General features: G+C 33.9%; 1 protein-coding gene across 1 annotated transcript in view; it reads right to left on the reverse strand.

Moving 5' to 3' along the window:
• The window catches only part of HDX (highly divergent homeobox), a gene marked incomplete at its 3' end in the record, with an annotated part of 148,651 nt that overhangs the window by 114,559 nt on the left and 14,606 nt on the right, over window positions 1–19,486 (reverse strand). The window contains exons 2-3 of the mRNA XM_084258580.1: window positions 12,457–12,603; window positions 6,187–7,299 (exon numbers count right to left, since the gene is read on the reverse strand). Coding sequence (XP_084114706.1) covers window positions 6,187–7,299; window positions 12,457–12,603 — 1,260 coding nt within the window. The remainder of the gene's footprint in view (window positions 1–6,186; window positions 7,300–12,456; window positions 12,604–19,486) is intronic.

The raw sequence follows: 19,486 nt of genomic DNA on the forward strand, positions 1-19,486 counted from the left end.
CGTGTGTTTTGGTGGTGGGTGTGATTTGGTAATATATATCTGAAAACATACAGACCTATACCCTAAATCTTACATAGTGTTCTAAACTAGTGTTACATCAATAATAAATGATACGGGCCTCCCCAGTGGCGCAGCGGGTTGAGCGCAGTGCTGTGAAGCTGTCCACAGCCTCTGCAGCTCGGGTTCAATTCCCGGCCTGCCAGGGAGATACCCACATGGCGTGGCAGACCTCTCCTGTTGCGCTCACTACTCTCCTCAACAGAGTATTTCAGTCTGTCTGCCTGTTCTGCTCCCTGCTCTGTCTCTGGTGAATCCTCTCACCCTCCCATGCCTCTGGCCTCTACACCAGTTCTTGCATAAAAAAAAAATGATACAATTTAAAAACAACAAGCCAAGGGGCCTCCCTGGTGGTGCAAGGGGTTAAGACGCAACCTATCAAGCTATCCACAGCCTCTGCAGCAGAGTTCAATCCCCGGCCGGCCAGGGAGCAACCTACATAGCGCAGCAGACCTCTCCTGACTCGCCTACTGCTCCCCTCAGCAGTGTACTTCAGTCAATCTTCCTGTTCTGCTCCCCACTCTGTTTGTGGTGAATCCTCTCACCCTCCACACCTCTGGCCTGTACCCCAGCTCTTGTATGCATAAATAAATCTTTTAAAAATAAAATAAAAACGATAAGCCAAAATGACTGACATAACAAGTGTTGGTCAACTGTTGGAGAAACTGGACTGCTTATACATTCATCGTGGTAGTGTAAAGTGATACCACCACATGGAACAGATGTCAGTAGTTTTCAGATTTTAAGCTCACAGCTACCATTTGAACCAGAAAACCACTCCTAGATATATATCCAAGAGATTTGAGAACATATGCGCACACAAAAATTTATATATGAATGTTCACAGCAGCATAATTTATAGTAGTCAAATATAGAAACAACTCAAATACCCATTAATTAATGAATGGGTAAAGGATATATGCTACACACATACAATAGAATATCCTAGAATAATCATAGAAGAATGAAGTGCTCATACATAACACAATGTGATGAACCTTGAAAACATGTTAATTTAAAGAAGCCTGTTACAAAGGCCACATATTGTATGAATCCATATATATATATATACATATATATATTTCTCATATATATATACATATACATATACATATCATATGATTCCATATATATATAATACAAATACAGAATAAGTAAATCCATGTAGACTGAAGGAAGAGCAGTGGTTACTAAGTGCTGGAATGGGGGATTTGGTATGCTAAATAGCATGTATTTCATTTTTGGGGTAATGAATGGTCTAAACTTAGATTATGGTGTTGCTTGAAAAAAATCTGTAAATAAATTTCAAAACACAGAAGTGTACACTTAATGTGTGTATTCTATACTGTTAGTAATATCTTAATAACATTTGTTTTAAAATGAACCGTGCTAGCTATATCCATTTAACATAGATTTCTGTTACTTTTTAAGACTGAACATTTGTTTGAGAGTTATTAATAGTTTAGCAATACCATTTATTTAATCTTATTGGTTTTACTTTTTCAGAGTTCAAAATACTATTTGTATTGTTTTAGAATGCCATGGTGTTTAAAGATTCTAAACTATTAAACTTTCATATTTATTTAAATACACTGAATGAACCAGTCTACATTTCCACCAACAGTAAAGAAATGTGAACCTATTCTCCTAAATAATATACAGTGTTGTAAAACAATATACTTCAATAAAAAATTAAAATAAATTCACGGAAGCCCACAAACATGGAAGAAAGTTGGAGGACACCACCAAAGCACTTTTATGGGGCCTCCCCTGGTGGCGCAGGTGGTTGAGTGCCATGCTGTGAAGCTGTCTGCAATCTCTGCAGAGCCGGTTCAATACTGGCCAGCCAGCGAGGGTCCCACATGGCGTGGCAGACCTCTCCTGTTGCACCCGCTGCTCCCCTCAGCAGTGTATTTCAGTCAGTCTGCTTGTTCTGTTCCCCACTCTGTCTCTGGTGAATCCTCTCACCCTCCCGCGCATCTCGCCTGTACCCCGGTTCTTGTATAAAATAAATAAACCTTAAAAAAAAAGCACTTTCATGAATGGGGATAAATTGTACTTATAAAGTATCTTTGTAAGTTTAAAAGTTTAAAGTGCTCTACTTTTATTAACTCTTTAACCCTTTTGTAGTACATGAGAGAAGGAATGCAGTTAATTAGTACACCACAATAATTGTGACAAAGCCCCATATTTTAACACTTGTCTTCCAATATCTTCATATAGATAATAATTAATTATTAATTACAGCACTATGAAGAGTGAATGACACTTTGGGGAACAATATGCTTGAAATCAGCCCCAAAGAACTGAGGTTAAACTGGAGAGTTTTTGATATAGAACCAGGCTATTATATCCTGGTATAGCTACTTCCTCAGAGTTCCTTATTATTACTTCAGTCTTAATATATTTGAAAATGGCTCCAAAACCAAGTTGATTTGAACTTCTTAGTATTCTTTAGGACTTTCTCAATTTGTACTCATTTCCTAGATAGTTTAGAACTAGACTATCTTCCAGGAACATGGCCTTGAAAATTCCTGGTGTAGCAGAGAGGAGAGGCAGAAATCCCTGCTTTAGAGACCCAGGGTCAGAAACTAGACAATTACTTGCTTACAATTTCATTGCCAAAAGTTGCAAAGATGACCATGGGTTTTATTTTTCTAAGCCCAACCCAAGAGTAATATAGTTTGGTAATAGAGCTTCATCAAAATCTTGTAGGACAATTACCATAGACTGAATGGTTGTGTCCCAGAGGAATTCATATATTGAAAACTAATACACAATTTGATGGTATTTGGAGGAGGGCCTTTTGGGAGGAGGCAAGGTTCTAAGGATGGAGTATCTCATGAATGGAATTAGTGCCTTTACAAAAGAGAACCGAGGGCCTCCCTGGTGGCGCAAGGGGTTAAGATGCAACCTATGAAGCTATACACAGCCTCTGCAGCATGAGTTCGATCCCCAGCCGGCCAGGGAGCAACACACATGGCACAGCAGACCTCTCCTGACTCACCTGCTTCTCCCCTCAGCAGTGTATTTCAGTCAGTCTTCCTGTTCTGCTCCCCACTCTGTCTCTGGTGAATCCTCTCACCCCCCACTCCAACCTCTGGCCTGTACCATAGTTCTGGCAAGCATTATTCTGGCAGATAAATAAATCTTTAAAAAAGTTGGCATTAAAAGTGGTATGCTTTATTTAAAGGGGGGGGAGAGAGAGAGAGAGAGAGAGAGAGAGAGAGAGAGAGAGAGAGAGAGCCGAGAATCCCTTGCCTCATTTGCTAAATGAGAACACAATGAAAAGATGGCTATCTATGAATTAGGAAGTAGGCCCTCACCAGACAGTGAATCTGCCAGCAACACCTAATCTTGAGATTCCAAGCTTCCAGAATTGTGAGAAACAAATGTTTCTTGTTTTAGCCACCCAGTTTCTAGGCTTCCTTAGTTTCCCCACATATCAATTAATTAAAATAAAGGTGAGACAAAGTGATGTCTCTAGGGTTTTCTGAAAACACTCTGTAACAAACTGTCTCAGGTCAAGTTAGAGGAGGTCTGGTATAATACAAATAGGAATATATGGGTTTTTAATGCAATGATTATGGTGGGGTTGATAAATGATCTCCAATCTTCTCTCAAACTATAGTTATTCATTCCTTAACTAGTCTAATAATTGTAGACTCTGCAGTATTTTTCTTGAAATGGAATGTAAAGAAGACCCAGACTAGCAGGATTTCATTAATTTAACAACTTATGAGGTCATAAGTATGAGAAAGTTTATATGTCAAGAGATGTACAAAGAAATTTGCACAAAATGTGGCATTTCATATCAAAGCATTCCTGAAAACTGTGTTTTATTAACCACATTTTATATATATGAAGGTAATTGTTACACAGAGAAGTTATGTCACTTGTCAGAGCCTGACCAAACTTAATTCCTTTAAAAGTTATTAGGGGCCTCCCTGGGGGCGCAGCGGTTGAGCACTGGGCTGTGAAGCTTCCTGCAGCCTCTGCAGCGGGAGTTCGATCCCCGGCCACCAGCAAGGCTCCCACATGATGCGACAGACCTCCCCTGCAGCGCCCACTGCTCCCCTCAGCAGTGTATTTCGTCAGTCTGCCTGTTCTGTTCCCCCCTCTGGCTCTGGTGAATTCTCTCACCCTCCCGCACTTCTGACTGTACCCAGTGCTTGTATTAATAAATAAATAAATCTTTTTTAAAAAGTTATTAGAGGGCCTCCCCGGTGGCGCAGCGGTTGAGCGCTGGGTTGCAAAGCTGCCCGCAGCCTCTGCGACGCAGGTTCGATCCCCGGCTGCTCCCCGGCCACCAGAGGAGGGTCCCACATGGTGCGCAGACCTCTCCTGCCGCCCGCTGCTCCCCTCAGCAGTGTGCTTCCGTCCTTCTGCCTGCTCTGCTCCCCACTCTGCCTCTGGTGAATTCTCTCACCCTCCCGCGCTTCTGACTGTACCCAGTGCATATATAAACAAACAAACAAATAAATAAATAAATAAAAAACATGCCTCTATTTAAAAAAAAAAAATAAAAAAAAAATAAAAAAAATAAAAAGTTATTAGAAAAAAAAATAGATTATTTAAGCAGTCAATTCATAGGTTAAATTATCCATAAAGGATATTTGGTTTAGGAAAAATTAAAAATTAATCTCTGTACTCTCAGTCCTCCCAATATTCTAAAACAGTTGAAGTCATTACACTGTATGGAAAAGCAGTGGAAATGATATATTTCTGACTTGGATACTGGACATATGATCTTGGACAAGTTATTAAAGTACGGCTAAGTGCCTAAATATCCAGATTGACATGAATACTAAATGACCCCAGGTATACATAAAGTGACTGATGGTGCCTGGTATCTGGAAGGGTCTCAACAAATGTAAAATGTTATTACTATTATTAAAAACATTGAAGGAGTAAATTAGTACAAAAATGTAGGAGAATGAAGGTGGGTATTGGGAAGGATTTTAATGGTATCAGTCAATGTTACTTTAAGCATGGAAGAGCAAATACAAAAATTTAGTAGTTTCTCAGTAAAGTAAGAACTTTTAATTATGATAATTGAGTCTTCTGTCAGGGCCAGTTGCCAGAAATAGTCCCTATACTCTGTTATTGCTTTTCATTTTGAAGGAGGGAGCTATAAGATTGAAGAAGTTGATTCTTTATATTGGTGGAGAATAACCTGAAAGCACCTTAAATACAGTTAAAACTTAAATACTGTGGTTGACCAGATTAAAGGGTCTAACTAGTAGCAAAGAAAAATGACAAGCATCTATACCCTGCTATTTGAATTCTCTGAAGCAGATTTTCAGAAAGAAATCCATGATCTTAGGAGATGTTCTGAGATAGGTTTATACTTCATTGTTGAGATTATTTTAAACCTATCTAAACTACTGAATATGTGAAAAGTAAAGAAATAACACCTACCTTTACACAGGTCTAATATTTTAATTCTCACTCTATGTCTTTCTTATAAACATTTTAAAAATATTATTTGACTAATGTTCCAATTAAAGTTTTAATAAGGCATTTTCTTTTAGAATGAACAGTTTAGTAAGTTAATGTAGGCTCTGACCTTTCATCTAGTGAAACCCAGAGAAATAATGGACTTGTTTGTGTTTGTGCCCAAGAAATCACCATTCACCATTCATTCAGTGAAATCTCCCTAAGCTACAAGCAAAAATCATCACAGGAATAATCTATGTTCACAACATGAGGTCAGCCAATTTAGTTCTATTTTAATGATGGGAAATGTCATGCTTCCCATAAGGCTACCATTTTTTGAGCAAAATCATTTTAAATGTCAGGATAAAAACGCCAGGTATTAAAAAAATATAATTGATGATGGAAATCCTATGGGGACTACACCTGATGTAAAATATATACAAATAAAGAATTAATTAATTTAACAAAATTTAAAAACTCACCATTTGTAAGCATGACAAAGAAAGCACTAGATTCTTTAAGTGTTGACCCCAAACCACTGCTTTCAAAAAAATTCAAATTACTTCAAAATATGTGTTAAGTGACCCAGATATTAAGCCTAATTGGATACCAACACATGTACACAGATCAAACTTTATACAGATATAAAAATCAAAACTTTTAAAAAACCTTTATAGACTTACACATTACCTGGTAATTGTTTTGGTTTTGTGATAATCTCAATTGGCTTGAAGATGAAAAATGTGGAGAAAAATTACTCCGTGATGAATTTGCATTACTGTACATTGTAGTAGATGCTGTATGTAATGAGGTCCGTGGTGTCAAATGGTAGTCTCTGTTTTGATACAATACATTGTCTGACAAGTCTCTAATATTCACCATTTGTGAATTTGGCATATTTCTTCTTGGTCCAGGCAAAGCTGTACTTTGGTTCTCAGCTTGTAGGGAACTGCCACTTTCATAAAATCTTGAGTAGCTTGGTATCTGTGCTCCCATCAATGCCAACTCTTCCTCTCTGGCATACTCATCATCGGCATCACCAGTCTCCATTGCAATGGACAAACAAGTTCCTTCTGTTGAACTAGACTTCTGTGAAGCATTTCTTCCCAGAATTCTTTGGGGGTAATCACTAACTGCCAATGAAAATACTTCACGAATTTCCAAGTTCTGTGTTCTACAGTAAGGGTCTCTAATAGGTGGCTTTTGCCCACATAAGTTATGTGATGCTATACCTGTGTGTTCAGGCTTATATGACCTTTGAATTCCAACTGGTTCAATTTTGCAAGGTCGGTGACACACAGATGGCTTTTGAGGTACTGCAATTTCAGAAGCTTGCATTGAAGAGTTTCCATAGTTTTTCTTTGTGTGATTGTATACTGAGTTTCCAGCATTTAACACACTTGTCTGTCTGGACAAAATAATTGTTTTTTCACCTAAAAGCAGAGAGGCATTTTTACAGTGTGCTACTTGTCTTTGAACAGGAATGTGCAACTGAAACTCAGTATCATTTTTACTGGTTGTTTTCTGAATAGGGAATTTATGTGCTTCAGTAATTTGTGTATTTGTATGTTTGGTTGTCCCCTGTCTACTGGATGAATTGGCTGGACTATATATACCAGTTACAATGACATCATTATTGGCAGATGTCCAAGAGGTCTGTTGGCTTGAAGGTCGAGTAATATTAACAACATTTCTGACTGTAATGTCTGGAGTTGTCAAAGAGGTACCGGTAACAGTTCCTGTTGTTGCTCCTGAGTCAGAATTCTTACTACTCATTTTTCTTCTCTTATTGCCAACCCACGTCTGGAAGGATAAAATATGATATTATGGAAAAGTTCTTAACAAAGAAGCAAGAAAAGTCCATTTCTATGTGATAAATTGTATTTGCATTTGTCATAGAGCCAAGATTTAATAGAAAAAAATACAATAAAAAAATAGCTAAAGAATAAGATCAAAGATGTTCAGCAGCTTGTCTTAATTAAAATCCAGGGGTTTTAATAATCAAATTGTATTATTGTTCCTCTACTCCTAAAAACCCATCCAACAATTAAATCATGAAAACACTTAGTTTATGTCCTTAACCTAGTAAATTTACTTTCTGGGAATTTGTCTCAAAAAAACGTGATCATAGATATATTCACAAAGTCTATATGCAATAAATGTTTATCATATATTTCTCTATAATAGTGAACAATTAGAAGCATACTAAAAGGTAGGATATATAATGATATTGGAAAATGCTCATAGTATTGCTAAACAAATAGACACTTGCAATTTTCAGGTTTAACAATGTCTGTTGTATGACTATAATATAATTCAGTAAATTTAATATTGCTGGGTATTTAGACATTTTTATAAATATTTCCTATTATAAACAATATTGTAAAAATTCATTGTACATGTTTATGGTCCTTTAGAAGGGAAATTGTTGTGTTTTTTCATATTTTCAAAGTAACCCTCAATGTATAAGAGTTCTGGTTTTCCCACACTTTCACCAACACTTATCTTTTGAACTGTTTTATTAGTCTGTGAGTTAATAAAAGGTATAAATCACTGTTTTGATTAGAATTCCTAGTTACTTTGGTTACTACCATTACTATATTATTTTTATGGAACTGCTTATTCTTTACTCATTTTTATATTGGGACATTTTTCTTCTTTGATTGATTTATAAGAACACTTTTCTACTAGACTGCAATAATTTGTCATAAGTTGCAAAATTGTTCCCAGTTTGTGATTAATTTATGATAGTTATTTTCTTCTTTATACTTTACTTACCAAAATTTATACAGTGGATATGTATTACTGTAATAAACATAAAAATATTAATAGTAAAATAATACCAATGATCATTATTTGGGATTTGATTATAACATATGTACTTTTTAATAAGTAATTTATTATAATATAATTATCATATTGAACTATTATTCTAAATATGTAGTAAGAAATACATTTAATAATGTGAATATTAAGCTTTAACATTAGTTCAAAAATGCATACCATATTATAAACAACCAAAATACATTAATCTATTAATAATTGTGAAGGTAAATAAGTAGAAACATTAAATGAAGTAGCTTGCACAAATATGACATAGGATGTATTTGGTTAACTTTTATATGATATGTTTTTGAAGACCACACAAATTATCCAATTTCAAAGTTTTTTCATATAACATGCAACATTGAAATCTTGCTGTTGCCATAAATATAAAACAAGGTGTATTGAATTCCTGTAATGCATTTGCATGTATATATATATATATATATATATATATATAAGCTGATTTAGTAAGAGTTATTTCTTTTAATTGTATAAATGAAGAAACGGGTTCTGCAATAGTAAGTGGTTTGTGGAAGGTTATCCTGGCAGTATACGGTAGAGCAGGTATTCAAAACCAATTTTACATGACCTCAAATCACATTTTCCTACCACTGTGGTGAGAAACTCTTGAAATGTTCATCTCTATTCACCATTTTACTATTGAAATTAGTATTTCTCTCACAAAGAAACTTATTTTGAAACCGAGGTGTTCCATTTTGCTTCCAATGAGGCTTTGGGACTTTAAACTCATTTTGATTTAGCTACACTAAACAGCAGAGTTGAGACTTGAAGGCAGAGGAACAAATGAATATAAATGTCACAGAAGAAGAAAGGGGGGAAAAACTAAAATATTTATAAATATATATATATATATATATATATACGTATGTTCTTGGAAAAATATAATAAAAATGTATCATTCAAAAAGATTAATTTTATAAATATTCAATATAAGTTACTGTGTTATGGCTTTTCTAGTATATAAAAACATAAAAGCATGATACATTTGTTTTTAATTATTACAAAATATATAATCATCAAATTAAAAAATTTCAGTGGGAAAGCATTATGTTTTGATAAAATTTGAACTCAAGAATGATGACAATAGCTGAAGAGGGGATCCTGCACTTACAAAACACTAAAAGATGTAAACCAATGTTACTTTAATATAAAAAATCACTATTTTTAAATAACATAAAAATAGATATAATAGTTGAAAGAATAACTCTTGTATCTGAGGGTGGTAGCTCTGGGCCATATTTCTAAAAGAAAAAAAAATTCAATCATTTTATTATTCTAATACCTACTTACCACACTTAAAGAGTGATCTTAGTGCATTGTAAATATGATTTACTTTCACAGTTCTGTAGTTCATATATATGTATATATACTATATAACTATACATGCTATATACTCATATTAAGTATAAAATATAATTACTTGTATGCTTAACAGATACTATATTTTATACCTATCAAAAAGTAAGATGAGTAGAATATCAGATGTATATGAAACTCAGCTATTTAGCAACTTCCCTTGTCCAGAATATAGCCAACACAGATTTCACAAGACCCATGTTCTTTAGAAAATGGACACCCCATGAACTTACAGCATACTATCTCTGATTTTATGTCATTTATCAAATTAGAATAACAAAATAAGAAATAACAAATTAGAAATAGCAAAATGAGGACATTGATGACAGAGATTGCTGTTGGAGGCACCCTGTTAGCATCAGAACTAAGAATGTTCATAAAATATTGCTTACTAAAAAGGAAGAAGATAGAAATTAATATAAGAAATCATCAAATAGGCCAGGATTCTTTAGAAAAAGAGAAAATCACCCCATATACTTTTCCATATTGTGAGCATTATAATTTTATAGCACAGTACAAAAATTGATTTCCATAATGAAATTCAATCAAAAAGCAAAGATTCAATTATTGTCAATATTATGTATTGAAGTAAAGTAGGAAAGTATGTACTTAAGAAATATTTTCAATTTAAGATGTTAAAAATAAAGAAAATTCATTCCCTGAGGTTTTTCTTTATAACTGAGTTATATTTTATTGAAAGTCATTTAGTTACAGGATCTAAAATTTACCAGTTTTTATAGGATATAAATGATTTTCGCTCCATAGGCCTCACTGGTGAAAGAGAAAAAAATGGGTCAAACACAATTTATATGGTGAGAATTAAAGGTTTGGAACTAACAAAATTGTACTGCACAGAGAATTATAAAGCATTTGGGCCATCAATCCTTGGTGTCCATAAAGCTCTCTTTCAGTTCTCTCTTAGACATTCACTATCTCCAAACCTCTTTTACTATACCTCTGTCTTTATCTTCCTGGTCATTTATTCCATTAGATGTATGCAAGATTGTGGAGTGATGAGTAAATCAACGACTCCCTCTCGTCCAACCGGACAAAACACCAAAATTTAGATTAGGAGACTAATTTCTGTACAATAACACTTTTCTAGAACAGAGAGAATGAATGTTTTTCACAATTTCTTATAACTTTCATAAAATTTTACTTGTAATCTTACATTTTAGGAATTTATTTTTCATTTTCATTGCTTGTTTTAGATTTCATGTCATTTGGATAATAAATAAAAACCACTGCATTTCAATATTCCATATTAAAGTACAACCAAATAAGTTATTAGGGGAAGATTATAAGTACAAACCGGAAATATTAGAGGTCCACAATGCAGTTGGCTGAGAAGCTTTTCACTTTAACGTAAAGGTGGGATAAATGCAGGGGAGGGAGAAATAAGTTACTACAGGGGGCTTATTTTTACAAAATTAAATCTCATCAACTTGAAATATTATACACAATATATTACTGTTACTAAGGCAATTAAGCACTTTTCTCTTGTTTACTGAAGGTCTTTCAAATTGAGAATTTAGAGGTAGCATTGGAACTATTTCTATTTCACACACAATCTAAATATGATGACTCATCTCAGAAATAAGAGACAGATATCCTGGATGTTTTCCTTTAGAACTAGTGGCATAATTCACTATTTGAAAGTGATATATATTCTTTGGCATTTTATAAATAGACTTTCCAAAGAATTCTGCTTATCAGGATATTTTTAATTTTAGTTTTTTTATATGTTTCTTCAATGGAAAAAGAAACTTAAAAGCAGATGTCCTTTTTTTTTTTTTTTGCAAATTATCCTAATGAATGACATGGATGGGAGTGTTGCTAATCTTTGAATCTGTAGGGTTTCATGCTAAGAGGATTTGAAACATGTTCAGACAAACATGAATGGACCTAAACACTTAATAAAATTGGTGACTAGTTCTGTTATCTTTGCTGTCCTGTCTAACACTTCATTCATTGCCTTTCACAAATGTGTAGTGGCTCTGATTTTTTTAAATTATTATTTTATTTTATATATTTTTACATCATTTTTCATTTTTGTACAATGTATGCATTCTCATCTCGGTTATAGTCCCCATGAAATTCCCACCACCCATACACCTTTGAACTATCACCATGGTCGCTGAGCTCTTCCCACCCCTGTTTTGATCCTACTCTCTTCTCACCCACTGAAGCCAAATAACTGTGGCTGTGATAAAGAAAAGTTCTTCCCTTGAGATTTCTGATCTCTTATTTGCTAAAACATTAAAATGCATGCATTTTACTTAAGAGGAGGAGGTATTCATAAAGAGGGTGGGTTTTCCTAAAAACATAAGGTACTAAAGTTATAAATGCCTGATAAAAAAATTAAAATACAACAAAAATATGCTAGGAACACAATATTCCCTTTTTAAATGTCTGTTTTACTAATACAATATCAGTATATTATATCCAGATTAATATTGGTTTTAAAGAAAGCATAAAATCAGCAATGATGTAAAAAGTATTTATTAGTTCAAAGGACTTGGATTTTTAAATAGATATGTTTACAATGCAAAAATTTTAGTGTTTTCAGTGCATTTATAAGAAGAAATAGATACTAAATTATTATCTGTTTAATTTTAAAAGTGGTATTTTTATACCAGGGAAATGAAGCTGTTTATAAAGTTAAGGACTTCATATCCTGACAGATTTTCTCATATTAAGCAATTATCATTTGTAATAAAAAGTTACAATTCCAGAGTGTACGACCTCAATACTTACCCTGACTACACTGAAGTCCAGTTTAGTCTCCTGCGCACACTGTAATATGAGCTGAAAGCAATTTTTACTTTGATTTGTCATTCCATTTTCATAATAACGCTGTAAAATCCTTTGTTGTTCTACAGTAAATACAGAACGTAGATTCATCTAAAAACAAAAAAAGATACTCTGAAAATTGGAGTAAAAATTTGGTATGTGTAGAATTTTTATACTTTTGGGTTTTTTTAATACAATTTCAGCTTCCAAGCTTCAATATTTCTAAAAGCAAATTCATTCCCCAGTAATGGGCAATAATTTGAGTGCTAAGGGGAGACATTCTTACTGAAACTTATATGTAGTATAAACATTTACTGACTTTGTTTTGAATAAGTACCAAGTTTAAAGGCAAAAACAAATTAAAAGGAGGGAAGCCCTTATCTGGTAAATGTCACTGCATGGTGAAAAATAGTCTTTTTCACTGAAATATTTTTTGTGACACGTAAAGTCAGAGATGGTGTTAGCCATATGTGGTCAATTATCAACAGGGACAGTCACTGTTCTTAATCAAGCAAGGCATCTGGCATATGTCTCACAGCCAGAAACTGTGCTCTGGAACAAAAAGGTCTTTTATATTTCCTCTTTCTGGGATAAAGGAGTTCTTTATATACATTAAAACAAAACTTCCCTTTAAAGTTTAAAAATAAACAGGAAGTTTTAGTGACTGAAATGTCTTTGCTTTAGGCAATGCTAACCAAAATAATTACTTTAATAACTACAGTATATAAATCAAAATTCAAAATCATGTACATTTCACTTAAAAATAAACTGTAAAAACTAGGTATCTTTTAACCAAATAGACAACATCATTATTAGACAAGAGAAATAAGAAAAAAAACACTTTTTCCTTCTTGTCAATAGGCAAATATTTAAATATTAAGGGAAAATGACTCTATTAATTTCATAAATAAAAACAGGTCAAATTTTTCTTTAAAAAAAGGATGAATTCTAGTAGCACATTTTATAGAGAAGAGCCAACGGAATTATTATGGCAATTTCAGGCTCTTGCTAATAGCTGTCATGTTGAATCATTATTCCGAAGTTGACAGAATAAAAATCCTTCCTAAACAGAGTCTCATTATAATTAGGAAAACAGCAACAATAAGTAGACTATCAACCAAACCAAAGAGAAATCATTCTAATAGAATGGGTTAGGAAAAAACAAGTACATTGACAAGTAAGTAAAAAATACTTTCCCTTTCTCTGAATATTTGGCACAATAAAACTACCTAGTAAGACATTCATATAGCCTTCCATCGAAATTTGTACACCTGAGTGTTTTGCATTCACAAACATCTTACTATCTAATGTTAAGAGATCTGACTAGAATGATTCAGAAATCAAAAACTCCACTAACTTTCTGAAGGGAATCTTATTCAAGTATAACAATTTCAAAATATAAACATCATATCTGCAACCTGACCAAATTTTCAAAGGTGTTTGGGCCAAAGTATAGGGACAATATCCATCAAAGCAATTTTTACTATTATGGCTGCCAGGTTTCAGAACAATTTGGGGTTCCTTTGCAAACTGTAGTCATGAGAGGAAGGAGTCAGAAGATAGAGGTCAAATGCCTGAAATACCCGATTTAGTGTTGTTTTAGAACCAATGTATTTTGAAGTGATTTCTGAGGAGAGTATAAACTTCAATTCATTACAGAATAATCAGGGTAATGGTGCTAGTCCTTCTTGGTAGGGCTGAATCTACCACAAAAATCCCAGAATGTAAGATGATCCCCAAGTTTGAGGATACCTGCCCTAATACTATAGGAATACTTTCCTATTGGCTGGCTACAAGTGTTACATGTACCCAAATACAATAACAACCTTAAAAAAACAGCAGGTGCTTCTCTGCTGAAAATAGCCAAATATAAGTGACAACTACTACAGCTATCTGTAGTCAACAGCTCTGACTATAACACTGCAACCTTTCTAATTTCACTTCAAGAGGTCTACTATTTTCAAAGCATTGCAAGTTCATTCTCTTATAAGCAACATAACTTGTCATTATCTCTGCTTACCCATTATCTCTGCTTATCTTGGTCTATTAAATGGCAAGATATTGAATGACTACATAGCCAAAGTTCTAATCATTTGCACAGAAATCAGGAAAATAGTTGTATAGACCTTCATTTTAAAAGTTTGACTCTTATTTATGTGAAAATAAAATGACAAAATATTTGATTTATGGGAATTGAGTTTCTAGTGGTTGGGTAGAGAGAGTAACTGAATTAAGGAATTGAATACTGAATTAATTATCTTTAGCTTTAACCTAAGATTTTCAAGGCTAATACACTTTGCATTCTACCACCCATCCACCATATGGCTTTTGCCCTACTTTCATCCAATGAAAAATACTGGGTATATCACTTATTTTCTGTGAACATCTATTTCCTAGTTTGCTAAATTCTGGATTTCATGATTTGTTTTACCCACCAGTCTGGATTGTTATAAATAATTTAGGATATGTGAACACATTTTTCTTAAATTATAAAGCAAAAGATTTATAATATTTTATATTTTAAAATATTTGTATTTTGCATCCAGTTGATGGTTGATTGTTATTTATTGAGGTAACATTGATTTTCAATTCTGTATATGATTTAGAGGTATAGGATAACTGTTTTCAGATGTTATTATGATACCACACCCACCACAAAGTTACCCATTAGTCCTCCATCGAAATCCATTATGTCTCCTGCCCCCTTAGCTCTCACCCTCCCTTCTCGCCCCTTCCCCTTTGGTAACCTCAATTTTATAGTCATATTTCTAGGATGTGTTATTGGTTTGGTTTTATCTAACACTGTGTTTGCTTCCCTATAGTTATCATATACGTGACACATAAGATATTTGTCTTTCTCTGTCCGATTTATTTTATTCAACATTAAACCAATGAGTTCCATCCATCTAATCACAAATGACAAGAGTTTATCTATCTTGTTTTTATAGTTGAGTAGTATTCCATGGGCTATATATACCACATATTTCTAATCCACTCATCTGCCCTTGGCAACTCAGGTTGTTTCTATAACCTGGTTATTGCAAATAATGCTACAGTGAGCATAGGAGTACTTTTAAAATGATTTAGCCAATTACATCATTTTGAAGGCATTGGGCTGGTATTATGTATATCAAAATCGTATGAAAAATAGTATAAGGAATTTAACTGAAAAATTCGTATGTGAAAATAAAGCTTTAACTACCTGGACTCCTATCGAGGAAGTCATTCTTAGAAGCTGTATTTTCCAGTTATTTTCAAAGCAATAACATTTAAGTTATTTTACTCATTGCTCTGACTGAATAAAATACACTGAGCATTATTTAATCTTTTCTCAATGTATAAATATACTAATTAAACCACTTAATCCTAAGCTGAGAGGAACCTGAAAAATCCTATACTTGAATATGATAAAGAGAAGTTTACTTATAAGCAAAAATATAATTATAACTATGAACATTTGTATGCCTTTAAATTGAATATCCTAGAATAGACAAATTTGTAGTGATTTACAACAATCTGAGGATGAATCAGGAAGAAATAGAAAGCCTGAACTGACCAATTATAGGTAAGGAAATTGAAACATAATCAAAGTCTCCTAGAAAACATAAGTCTGGAACCAGAGTGTTTCACTAGTGATTTCTACTAAACCTTCAAAGAGAAATATATCTTTCTCAAACTCTTCCAAAAATTTGACAAAGAGGAATGACTTCCAAACACATTTATAAGACCAACATTACCCTGATATGAAAACCAGCAAAAACACCAGAACAAAGGGAAACTACTGATCAATTTCCCTGTTGATATGTATATAAAAATCCTTAACAAAATGTTAACAAACTAAATTCAACAATGCATTAAAAAGCATCATACATATGCCCAAGTGGGATTTATTCCAGGGATACAAGGGCTGGTCAACATCCCAAAATTAAGCAATGTAATTCACCATATCAATAAAAGGAAAGTTAAAAATCATATGATCATATCAAATAGATGTAGAGAAAATATTTGATAAGATTCAATATCCATTTATGATAATAGCCCTCAAAAAACAGGATAGATGGAACACATTTCAACATAATAAAAGTCTTATATGAAAAGCACACAGCAAACATTCTAATGAAAAGCTGAAAGCTTTTCCACTAAGACTTGGTATAACATAAGGCTTTTCACTGTCATCATTATTGTTCAACAGAATTGGAAGGCCTACTATAGAAATTAAGCAAAAGAAAGATATAAAAGGAATCTGAATTGGGAAAAAAGTAAAACTATCACTATTTACATATGACATAATAATATGCATAGACAACCCTAAAGAATCCACTAAAAAGCTAATTGAAACAATTTATATACATATATATATATATTATATGTACGTGAGTGTGTGTGTGTATTTGCCTTTTTTTTTTTTTTTCTAAAATAGAAAAGCCTGGTCAACAGGAGTCAAACTGGAAGGACAGTAGTCTGGCTGGAAATGAGATCTCCTGATTAGGGTGTCAGGGGAAGTGCTTAATAAATTGACTATTTTGAGCTGTTATTCCCTCTCTACCACTTCAGGATTTCTCTGCACACTACCCAACCATGTATGTAGACGCAGATGGTCTAATAGGTACAAACAGTTTACTGGTGGTAGGAAGCACTTCAGCCCCATGACTTTGGTTTGAAAGGCACACATGTACTTGTACACTTGGGCTCAGAAATTAAAGTTGGCTGGTCAACTTGAGTACGTTGCTGACAGGGGTTCTTGGTGTCATTTTCTGTTGGGGCTAGCATGTCACTAAAGCATGCTTTCTGATATATTATTTTTTTGTAGTAAAACAAGGTAAGAAATTCATATGTGCAGGGTTTCTAAGTCTTTATTTTACAAAATTACCTGTTAACTGTTTGCTCATCTCTGCTCTTTGAGGAGTTGGGGGCAGGAGCAAAGCCAAAACCCTTGTAATTTTGTATCCTGGTGTCTACTCTGAGTGTGAAACACATTTCCTTTGTTAACATTCCTGAGGAGTTTTTTTTTTTTTTTAATAATAAAAAACAAAACCTGTCTCCATCCCTAAAACCACTACCACCAACAACAAAACGAAATAAAAAAACCTACAGGAAATACTTAGGTATAAATTTAAAGGAGTATGTACTGGTCTCTATGCTGAAATCTACAAAACTCTGAAGAAAAAAAATCAATCTATATTTAAAAGAGAAGTATATCATTTAAATAAATTGGCAAACATAATAATTATCCCTAAACTAATCTGTAAATTCAACCCAGTATCAAACATAATTCCAGAAGCATTTTTTATTCCAAAATGTGCATGGGAGTATAAAGGACATAGAATAGCTATACTGATTGATTCAAAGTTCTTTATAAATCTATGGTAGTTAAGACAGTGTGGTATTGATGAAAGAATGGACACATAGATCAATGGGAGAGAAAACATTGTGCAGAAATAGACCCATGAATATATGGTCAATTGTTTTTGGACAAAGATGTAAAAGCAATTCAGTAAAGTATTTTTAATAATGTTGCTGGAGCTAGTTTATATCCATATGCAAAATAACCCACAACAATTTGACCCATATTTCACATCTTTTACAAAAATTCACTGAAAATGAATCATAAACCTAAATGTGAAATACAAAAATATAAAACTTTTAGAGGAAAACACAAGAGAAAAATTGTGACCTGTACTCGACAAAAAGTTCTTAAATACGACATGACATTAAAAGTACAATCGATAAAAGAGTAATACATTGAACTTTAAAATTAAAATCTCCTATGTGAAATACACAGTTAATAAAATCAAAAGATAAGAAACATGGAGAAAGTATTTGAAGAAATACTCTTATTTCAGATTAAGACCTTGTATCCAAAATATGTAATGAGAATATATAAGTAAAATTAAAGATTCAAAATGCCTCCTTGATACACTCCAAACCATTCTACTCTCACGTGACTGAAGTTGCACAAGGTGCTTTTAAGTTGGTATGGCAGCTGGCATCATTGCAGCTCCCAAGAATGGGCTAGGGGTCAAAGGTTGTTATTGCTTCAAAGTCTTCATATACACAATAAAGGTGAAACAGGCTACTCAGAGATGATCTCCCATTTCGATTCCTCCCCAAGGTCCTGTGTAGAATTCCCACTGTGAAGGCAAGACCTCGGGATTCATCTCCCTAGTCTAGATACTGGCATATAAGCAGACCAAGTAATGCACCTCCATGATATCCCTACCACAGGCTTTGTCTGGCTCCATATCAGAGAAGTGTGGATACTGTGGCCAAGGAAGCCTTTGGGTGTCCGCCTGTACTCAGAAAAGTATATTCCTGCTCCATTCCAAAACCGGAGCGCTGGTTATTCACCCTGTCCATTATCTGTTTACAGGTGTGCCTTAAATTGATCTCTACAGGCTTTCTGTTATACTTGAAGTTTTCATAAAACACCAGTTTGCTGGGGTCTTTATGGCAAAGGTCCAAAAACATAGCAGCAGGGACAAGATACATGTCATTATTGGAACCTTTAAAATAGAAAGTACTAGAGCCATCAAAATTCCACTCAGGCAAACTTTCAACACATTTGGGCTCATAGTTCAGGGTCTGAGTTTTATAGCACATACCTTCCCTCAGTAACAGTCATCCAAATATATATAGCTTGGACCTCTCTGAGACAGGGAATGATATACATGATATCTTTGTTTAATTGGGAACTTGCTGAAATGGCAATGGTGGAAGGTGTTTGGGCAGTGAGCAATTGCCAAGGCAGGCAGACTAGAGGGCAAGCTGTGGCCAGTGGTGCTCGGACATTTCACTTTTTCATTCTCATCTTTGCCAGGTATTTTTTGGAGGGGGGGATTTGCTGCAAATGGTATTTTAAAAATCAATGTTATGAAACAGAAAGGAGGCAGTGCTCAGACACGGTGGAATAGCTCTCTACCTATGAACTCCCCTTCAGGTACAAGTAAAACAGAAATAAAAACTACACATATACTCAAAGTTCATCAACATCAAC

This window comes from Talpa europaea (genome assembly GCF_964194135.1).
Source record: "Talpa europaea genome assembly, chromosome: X".
NCBI lineage: Eukaryota > Metazoa > Chordata > Mammalia > Eulipotyphla > Talpidae > Talpa > Talpa europaea.